Source organism: Zootoca vivipara, chromosome 1 (assembly GCF_965207765.1).
Source record: "Zootoca vivipara chromosome 1, rZooViv2.hap1.1, whole genome shotgun sequence".
Lineage (NCBI taxonomy): Eukaryota > Metazoa > Chordata > Lepidosauria > Squamata > Lacertidae > Zootoca > Zootoca vivipara.
In genome coordinates this window covers 68,270,888-68,280,628 of record NC_142582.1, presented here as the reverse complement: position 1 = coordinate 68,280,628, position 9,741 = coordinate 68,270,888, and the positions used below count along the sequence as shown (strand labels likewise).

The 9,741-nt window shown below is 43.4% G+C and overlaps 1 protein-coding gene across 1 annotated transcript in view; it reads left to right on the top strand.

Annotated features, from left to right (window-relative positions):
• Positions 1-438: 438 nt before the first annotated feature.
• Positions 439-9,741, top strand: part of GALNT18 (polypeptide N-acetylgalactosaminyltransferase 18) — a 271,487-nt gene continuing 262,184 nt past the window's right edge. Inside the window, exon 1 of the mRNA XM_035119072.3 lies at positions 439-1,166. Coding sequence (XP_034974963.3) covers positions 932-1,166 — 235 coding nt within the window. The 5' untranslated portion in view covers positions 439-931. The remainder of the gene's footprint in view (positions 1,167-9,741) is intronic.

Genomic DNA, 9,741 nt, shown 5'->3' with positions numbered 1-9,741 from the left:
GGTGCGCGGCGCAGGTGGTGGCAATAAACAGGAGCCAAATAAAAACAGCGAGGCGCAGCAGGTTCTCTAAGAAGCACAGGACGGGCTGGAAAACAAATAGAATTAACCATTTCCTCTCACATTCGGTGAGGGCGGTAAAACTTCAGCAGGCCCTGTGGGTGGGTGGGTGGGTTGCAGCTTAATCTGCGCTGCAGGTTGGCTCCCCTGGCCGGGAGTTTCCCGCACGCGCGTCTAGCAAAACACAGAGCTAGCGGAGAGGAAGGCATGCAATACAGCAGGTGGGCCTCTGACGAAGCCCCGCCCCTCCCGCGTCCCCATTGGTCGGGCGATCGGTGCCGCCGGCGCGCTCTGGGCCGGCGCCTCTCGCTCATTGGAGAGGAGGCCTGCCGGTCTGCGGGCCGTACACACCGACTCGCCCGCTCGCGGCTTCCAAGGGCTGGCTTTGGAGCGGTGGCTGCGAGGCTGTGGGAAGCAGCGCCGAGGAGGAGAACAAAGTTTTCGCAACATTTGGGCACCTGACTCCGCACCTTTCCACGCGCCTGGTGTCCAGAGCGAAGCTGCTCAGCCTGGAAGAGGACGGGTTTGCTCTTGGTGCGGCTCTTGAGGGGTGGGAAAGCAAAAAAGTTTTAGGCTCTCTTTTTATTTTATTATTTTAAGCCTGCGGGGATCCTCGAGGTGCCAACTCTGCTTCGGGGTAGGCAAGGGATGTTCTTCGTCCGGGGAGCAGCCCCCGTTTCACATGGGAACTCACTGACTTGAGCGGCGTGCTTCGCGCTCCCCAGTCCTCGGAGAAAGTGAAGGCAGGCTGTTAATAATATACACGCCGACTATTTCTTCATAGCGTGCGGTGGGTTTGTGTGTTTCTCTCTCGCCGCCCCGTTTGGTAACCGGACCACAGGGTTTCCTTGGAGCTATATGGAGGGATCTCAGCATGGCTTGCACCAGGAAAACCAAAACTTTGGTGTCCACCTGCGTGATCCTGAGTGGAATGACTAACATCATCTGCTTGCTCTATGTGGGCTGGGTGACCAACTACATTGCCACGGTCTATGTGAAAGTGCAGGAGCCGATCTCGGAGAAAAAGTTAGAGGAAGACAAAGGGGACACGCTAAGGATTATAGAAAGGCTGGACCATTTGGAGAATGTCATCAAGCAGCACATACAAGGTACTTCGTCTCTTCCTCCTATTTTCTTGGTTTAAATCGTGTCTGCAGGTTGCACGAATGCTTTTTTTTTTAAAAAACAAACAAACGTGTGTGTGTGTGTATGGTGGTCCCCCCCAGGTCAAATGCCTTTTGCCATGGGGCGGGATGGAGGGGGGGCAGAGAGAAGATAGATCAATTCAGCGGGAAGAATCGGGGGCTTTGTGCAGCAGACTGGCTCTTCCTGGCCAGGCGAAAGTTCGTTCGTGGCTGCCGCCGCCTCTTGCGGGCTAGCTGCTTGGCGAGCCCACCGCCCCGGCTGCAGCAGGAAGAAGAGGAGCGCGGGCTCCCTCGCAGCCGCCGGTTGCGGAGCTCGCACGCTGTTGGTTCGGCTAAGGGACGCCCTGTTGGGTTGATCTTTATTCTCTCTCTACCCCCCCCCCCGCACCACCTCGACTGAAAGAAGCTTTTGGGTGAGCGAGCGGCAGGGGGCTCCTGGAGGCTGCTTGGTGCTGGCTCGATCCCCCCCCCCCTTTTCTCTCCGCCGACCGCGAAGAAGTTAAATGTAGCCGATGCCCTCCCGGAGCCTCCACCGATGGCCGTGCCAACCCAGAGCTTTGCAGAAGCCAGCATTTTCGGGCATTCGCACGACGCCGATAAGATGGTGAGCTTTGCTCGGCCAGGGACTGAGCTCCGGGGACGCGGGGTGGCTGGCTGCGGGGTGTCGATCCCATTCAGCAGCGCACCAGGAGCGAAATCTCCTAGGCGCCGAGTTGGGTGGGCGCTGTGGGTGTCCCCGTTGCTGCAAGAAACCTGCTAGGAGATGGTTGTTCAAAGCGACGCTGGGTGGGAAGAGTTGGGAGAGCTTGCTCCGGGGAGATCCGTTGCGCTGTTTTCCTTGGGGGGTTGTATTAGAGCTGTTTCTCCTTCTCTCTTCGCCCCTCCTCCCTATCTTCTGTCCTCCAACTCCTCCTGGCCTAGTATGATTAACTACTTTTGCATATGCATATAATATCTGGGGTTGGGGGGTCTTTTTGCGTCTTGTTTATTAGAATGTGCTGATGCTCTGGTATGGAAGGGCCATTTAGGAGTCTGGTCCTGGTTGTAACGGTGTAACCAGTGGCATGCTAATTTGATCTGTCTGACTGACTGCATCTTCCTAAGTAAAGGATGGAGGGTTGCAGCAGGCAGGTTACAAGAAACATCATTCCCAAGGTTGTTGGCATCTCCTGTGCATTCAGTGTGTAATGTACTTTTTGCTTGCATTTTTGACTGGATGGGAAATGTCACCCCAACTGGTTTAGGAGTTGGTAGCTAAGGAAGAGTAAAATCGTTCTCTCCCTTACCCCATTTTTCCCTTGCATTTTTTCTGGAGGGGCGCACCCTTGAGATGTCTTAATAGATTTCACTGTGTTTTTCACTTCCTGTGGTTTAGATTGTGAAATAAAAATAACAGACTACATGTAGTTACTTGGTCTGCGCACCTGTGGGATAGCATCCATTATAAGCTCTAGAATTGTAATGTACTAGAATAAGATGTTTCCTCTTGAAATCCCAAATGTCTGGTAACACCATCAAGTGCTAACCTACTTTTCCAGGGGTGTGTGGGTCTATTCAGTTCTTTTCCTTTGTCTCCACCCAAACCTAATAAAAGAATTATGCTTCTTTTACAGCTGGCAAACAGACTTCCTTTCTCCTGGATCTGCTTTGCCCTCTGTTCTAGAATGCTAGAACTGTTACTCAGTGAAAATATGTGAAATAAATTGCAAACCGAGTATACTTGGGTCCTAGGTTTTTGTATGTAAATAGTGGTGTTACAAGGTCTCTCTGCAGCTTGCTTCCTGGGTTTGGTTTGTTATGCACTGTGTATAAAGACAAGTTGTTACAATGCACATTTCTTCTTCCACCTTTCTACAGTATTGGAAAAACCAGGGCAAAAAGCTAAAACAGTTTCCTTTCAGGATACAATGTGAGTCTGCAAGTGCCAAACTTTCTTGGTGTTGTCTTTGGGATCCTAGAACTTGGTTTTGTTTTTATTGAGGAGGAACATAGTCTTGTTATAGCAGCACAAGGCAGAGTGCTGTTTGTTTTTTAAAGTAATAAAAACATAAGGTGCTCCAGTTAATATGAGGACTCTGGAGTCATCACTCCACTAGGGTTCTTTCCAATACTTTGTCTGACACACTGTCCTACATAGTTGGCAGTGGCATAGTCAAACTCCAGAGTCATGGTTTGTGATATACTGCTGGTCTGAAAAGGTGGACACAAGAAAGGGTTCCATGAGAGAATTTGCTGTAAAACACAATACCTTCTACCAAGGCTGCCCCAGGATATTTAGCCACCTGAGTCAAACCACAAAATGCACCCCCCACAATCCAGAAAAGAATGTCTGAGTAAGATCTACATCGGGAACAAGGGTGGGAGGAGACCAATAGGGCCTCCTATTTGCCAAGAGGCCGCTTGGCAAATAGGTGGCATGGGGGAGAGATGCCAAGGAGTTATCAGATCGAGCCTCTAGTCTAAGGAGTGTGCCACAGCTGTCACTGGCCACTATGGAAGTAACAGAGGGTGAAGCATTCCTTGGAGGCTGAATCTGATGCCCTTGTGGATCCTTGCTTTCTACATGTAAACTCTTGGCAGCTAAAGGAACTTGGATAACAGGGTGGGAACAAGGTCTGTTGGGGATCTTAGAAGTGCTATGAGTCTCGGACTAGATGTTCCTCTGAATAATACATAAGGCTATTCTTTATCAGGATAATGCTGGACATAAGCAAATGTAGGATAGTACAATCATTCTTTTATTAGAATTTGATCCTTAGTAAGTATGCAGATAATTGTTGCTTTATAATACCGTATATAGTTGTTGTGTTGAAGTTGGCCTGAGATTCTGAATCTGATTTCACTGATGAATGGACAAACATGAGAAGCAATAATAAAATAAAGCAGTTGTGGGTCATTTTACAGAGAAATTAATATATTACAGTGGGTTACAGCGGGTTACAGACGTTTCAGGTTACAGATTCCGCTAACCCAGAAATAGTACCTCGAGTTAAGAACTTTGCTTCAGGATGAGAACAGAAATCGTGCGGTGGTGGTGCGGCGGGAGCGGGGAGGCCCATTAGCTAAAGTGGTACCTCAGGTTAAGAATGGACCTCCATAATAAATTAAGTTCTTAACCCGAGGTACCACTGTATTCCACACAATTTAGATCACAGCAACTGGTTGCTCATTTGGCTTCTATCCATTTCCAAATAAGTCTCTGTAGGAGGGAGTTGTGAAATTTGTTCCAAGAAAAGAAGTAGCCTTTTGAATTTGAAGTGGTTTACCTTAATTAAATAAAGAGATCTGATGTGGGATGGTGAAGTGGGTGAACTCTGATGCAGAAAGGGTTCAGTTTGGATCTCAAACATGAACTTAAAACAAGTGGCCATAAGCCACTTGTGCTAGCTTTGCAGCATGATCCTGTGCATATCTACTAGGAAGTAAGGCCCATGGAATTCATTGGGCCATACTCCCAAATAAGTGTGTATAGGATTGCAGCATCACCATCTGCATATGGGGGTAATGATGCCATTCTACTTTACAGGGTTGGGCCAGTGTTATCTCCATAGAATTTGAAGATAAGGAGGATGAAGCTTGAAAGGCTGTGATTTGTTTATGGCTATTTAGTGAGTTTATGGCTAATGTGAGATTTAAACCATGGACACTGCCTACTGTGCATGGTTAATGAATGGGTTACTGAGTTGATATACAGTATGTCGCTCACTTTTAACACTCTCTGAAGTACTAGGTTAAAAACTAAGAATTTTTGATCTGTTCACAAAGAGTGAAAGTCTTATATTAGAAATATTAGTTCCTCTGTGGGATATTGGAGAAATTCTGTAAATAAATACTGGGGGAGAGGGGGTGTTCAAGACCTTTCATTGGACCTTAGTAGACTCTATAATGTAGTGGCGTTCAAAGTGAAATAATGCACAAAGATGGCTATATAAATCTACTGTGTTCTGCCAAACACAGATTTCTTTGAGTAAATGGCAGGAAAATGTATCTGGCAGACGCTCCCAAGGAAACAAAAATGGGGACACAGTATTGGTTTGGCATGAAATTGCATCTGCCAGACCTTTGAATGGCTACACACAAAAGCTAAAGAGAGAATGTAGCAACATTTTCAAGGAGGCTGTCAGGTGCCTATATTTTGACCCCAAACAGAAATTCAACAGTTCCAGCAACTGGAAGAGGTCTGAAAACCAACCCAAAGTGGGATCCCACTGTAATTTAAACTTTAATCATAATTTTGTGGGCTAAGAAAGCAAGGACAGCTGCTTTATTGAATTCTGGAATCAATCAGTGTGTAGGTAAGAGGAAACAATGTTTCACGCCTCCAGGATAAAATGTGGTTTGATACAGTGCAAGGAATAATGTAATGAAATAGAAATCTTTAAAGTATTGGCAACAAATTTAGGACAAACACACATTAGTTTCTAGCAAATCATGCTTTCTAAAAAGTTACCGTACTTGATAAAGTTATGGAAGGTCGAAAGCTATACTCGTTAATGATATAAGCTCTTCTGCACAGACGGTAAAATTGTCATTTCTGACAAAGGCATCTGTTTCTGTGTGAACACATGAGCTCCTTGAAATAGTTACTTACACTATCCTTTGTACACATGATGGTATGAAAATAGGAGTTGCTTTGAAAGGCTCCTTGTGGTATTCCCAGACCCCCAATGACATGTTTGATGCCTCTAACTTAACACCAACCATGTGAAGACTTGAGGACCACAGTAACTATGAAGGTGTTCGACCATGCCTTGACTTAAGAAGATGAGGTGTGGATTGTGTCTTCTAGCCACATACAGAGAATTCCTTCATGTGAAATGGCAAACGAAGCAGGATGACTTTCATCAACTATAGTTCCCATTTTGTCTGAACTCAAAAACTATGGTTAACTGCATTGGAGCAAGCTAGGATACAATTGCTTTAACTAACTCACTATTTTTTATGATTTTCATGTTCATTAGCAGTGAATAGCTGAGTAGTATTTCTAATTTGGGAGCTACACTAAGTAAGCTGTGGAAAAACCCCTCTGATCACTGTAAGAAGCAGTATCTTCCATTTTCCTTAGAGCCTACAAACAAACAAGAAGTTTTCCTTTCTGATAGTGTTTACTTGTATCTGCCTATCTCCAATACCTTTTCATTTGTTTCCCATATATAATATTTTACAGCAGGCATCCCCAAACTTCGGCCCTCTAGATGTTTTGGACTACAATTCCCATCATCCCTGACCACTGGTCCTGTTAGCTAGAGATCATGGGAGTTGTAGGCCAAAACATCTGGAGGGCCGCAGTTTGGGGGTGTCTGTTTTACAGTATAAGGTTCTCAGAACCGGGAGCTTCTCTATTATAACTACCTATTAAAGTTTCAGGCACACTGATGGTGCTATATAAATAATAATTGATTATGATGATGAAGATAAATTGATTAGTTTTCCAAATACAAATTCCATGATGGATGGCACTGCTGTGCTGCAAGTAGCTGAATTCTCATGCATTAACTTTGAATGGCTTAGGTAATGGACTTTTTAATATGTGATGGGGGGGAAGCACTATTCCATGTATTCCACAAATTATCCCACTGTGTTTTATTTTTTGCATGTATTTATGCAGCAGTTGTTTATTTTTTGCATATATTGACAGGGCCGTCTCAAGCAGGTCGGGCGCCCTGGCGCTGAGGCGCGGAGATTGCTCTGGCGCCCCCGCCCTCGCAGCACAGCTTCTGCGTGGCTTTACTGCGAGCGCCGCCCCCTGCCGGCCCAGCACCCCGCGCCACCGGGACTACACCTAGAGCCGGGCCTGTATATTAATGCAGTATAATCTTGTACATTTGAAAGGTTTCCACAGTAAGTCCACAATCTCAGATGAAGAGATTCATCATGATCATTTATTCGTAAGCCACTTTTCCATAGTTAAAATCATGCTCAAGGCAGTTTACAACATGCAAAAATTTACATGATTGCAAAAATATAACAAAAGTAGTCATAAGTAGTAAATAAAAGCATATCAAAACATACATAACAAAATCAATTATCCCACATGTCATAATACTGTACAATTAAAAAGAGATAATTGCTGATATGGATATTGATTTTTGTAACCTCTCCAAATTTAAATCTTGCCCCCTAAAAAAGCCCCTAAGCAATACCCTATCCCAAGAGTCTGTAGGCATCCTGAGAAGTAGGTCTTGAAGGACCTGCAGAAAAGATCATTTTTAGCTTCTTTGGCAGCCTTGGCTTTTGTAGCTGGAGTCAGTGAATCAAATAGTTAGGGCGACACCCTCTCAAGCCTGGTGGAAAGAAACTTGCAAGGCAGGGAGCAGGTCTTGCAGCTTTCAGTCATGGAGTTGACTTACAAGCATTGTAAAGACATAACATATTCAGACATTCTAAATTGACCCGCTCCCCTCTGTACTTTTGACAAGTTCTAGAAAAAGGTGAAATAAAAAGATATCGTGCTGATTAGAGGCATGATCCTGGCAGAGGTTAGCGGTTTAAAAGCCTCAGTTATCTCGGGGGAGAGAAGCTCACATATACATTTCAGTGTGGCAAATATGTTTAAAATGCTCACTTTTACCTTCACTTATGACACTTACCCTTTATTATCTACTTTTAAAATATGGAGTGTAGCTACCACATAGTATAGTGTTGTTAAGTACATTTAGGTATGGAAAATTCTTCAGCTGCAATTCAGACAGCATATATGTCAGAGCTGGAACAGCAAGCTGCTACATGTTCAGGTATTATGCTTTGGGCCAGTTTGTTTCATATTTTAACAATGTGGTTTTAAAAAGTTAATTATTGTTAGATCTTAGAACCACTGTACTTTAAAACACTGTAAAGAAGATGTTCAGTATCCCTTGCAAAATTTAAGTTCTTAACCCGAAAAAATCGCAACATGAAGTGTTCGCAAGAAGAGGTATGACTGTAGTTTAAGTCAATTACAAAAACAAACCTAATGAGAGCCATTAAAAGGAGTGTTCATGAATGGACCAAGTCCACTCGTGGCACACAGGTGTTTGTTTGACAGTCTGCTGTCTCCATATATACCGTGTTTCTCATATTATAAGACATGTCTTATATTTATTTTTTCCTAAAAAAAACACTATGGCTTATTTTCAAGGGATGTCTTATTTTTTTCCTCCTCCTCCTGCTGCGGCCGGCATTGCTGTTGCGCCTATCACTATGTCTTATTTTCGGGGTATGGCTTATATTCCTTGAATGCTTAAAAATCCTGCTATGACTTATTTTATGGGTATGTCTTAAAATATGAGAAACAGGGTGTATATATATATATATATATATATATATATATATATATATATATATATATATATATATGGTGCATTTTATTCATCTGTAGAAGAGTTCATACAGGATAATTCTGAAAAACCTAAAAATTCCAGCAGGCTGGTTGAAGAAAGCCGAATAAGGATTCTACCCCACCTCCCAGTCTAAATTAATGTCAAATGACACTTTATATTGGGGAGACGCCTTTCAACAGATGGCCTTAGATTTGCTATCCCTAGTGGAACAGACAACACCACGTTCCTGTACTGAGTGAAGGACCAATAGCTGCCTCTGTTTGTTATATCTGCTGCTGGCTGGCAGATAACATCACCTACTACAGCAGAGGGAGGCACTGAGTATTTCTGTGCTGTGTTTCTCATCTGCTGCTTACACACAGAGCATCAATTGCCAGCAGCAGAAGTAGGATCCCAAGGTCTGTTCCCATTTGACCATCCCAGCTATGGTCATTTGACTCCACAAACCAGGTAGCAGGAGGACAGCCCAGTTCTGATTTTTTTAAATAAATATTTATTGATTTAGTGTAAAGTGCTTTATGAAACCTAAAATTGTTTTATGCATCTTTAGTAATGGAAATGTGGATAAGCAATAAAAGTAATTAATAGAGAACAATAATATTAATAGGTTTCATTTGCCACAACATTGACATTTTAGGAACGTTCTGGCAAGCTGCCAACCCCCCCCCCCCAGGACACTTTGAAATCAGCCTTGGAGTATTGAAAGGAAACATGTGCTCTTTGACTTGAACAAAACCCCAAGTAGTGAAAAATAAAAGATGATAAGAAAATGTTTGCAGTCATCTCTTGTTGTACACTTTCACTGCATACCACAATTCTTTTTTAAAAATCATTTTTATTAATTTTCCAATAAAAACAGCCAATTAACATATCCAAAATCATAATCCAATTAAAAACAATAAACTAAACAAAAAACAAATTACAGTCCAAATTATTAATTCTTATTTTTTCCAGGCTCCCCATAGTTTGGACCTCTTGAAGTATATCTCCAATATCTTCGTTCCTGCCGCCTTCTTATTCTCATATTTTCTACATTCCAATATTAATGCTTTAAAGTTCTCCGTCCCTGGCTATGTGATTCTCAATCATGTCAGATATAATATATCCTTTCAACCATCGAATACAGCTTTATTTGTAAATATGTATTTTTCCAACTGTCTATAGTGGTACCTCGGTTTACGATTGCTGCGGTTTGCGATCGATCCGTTTGTGACCGCCGT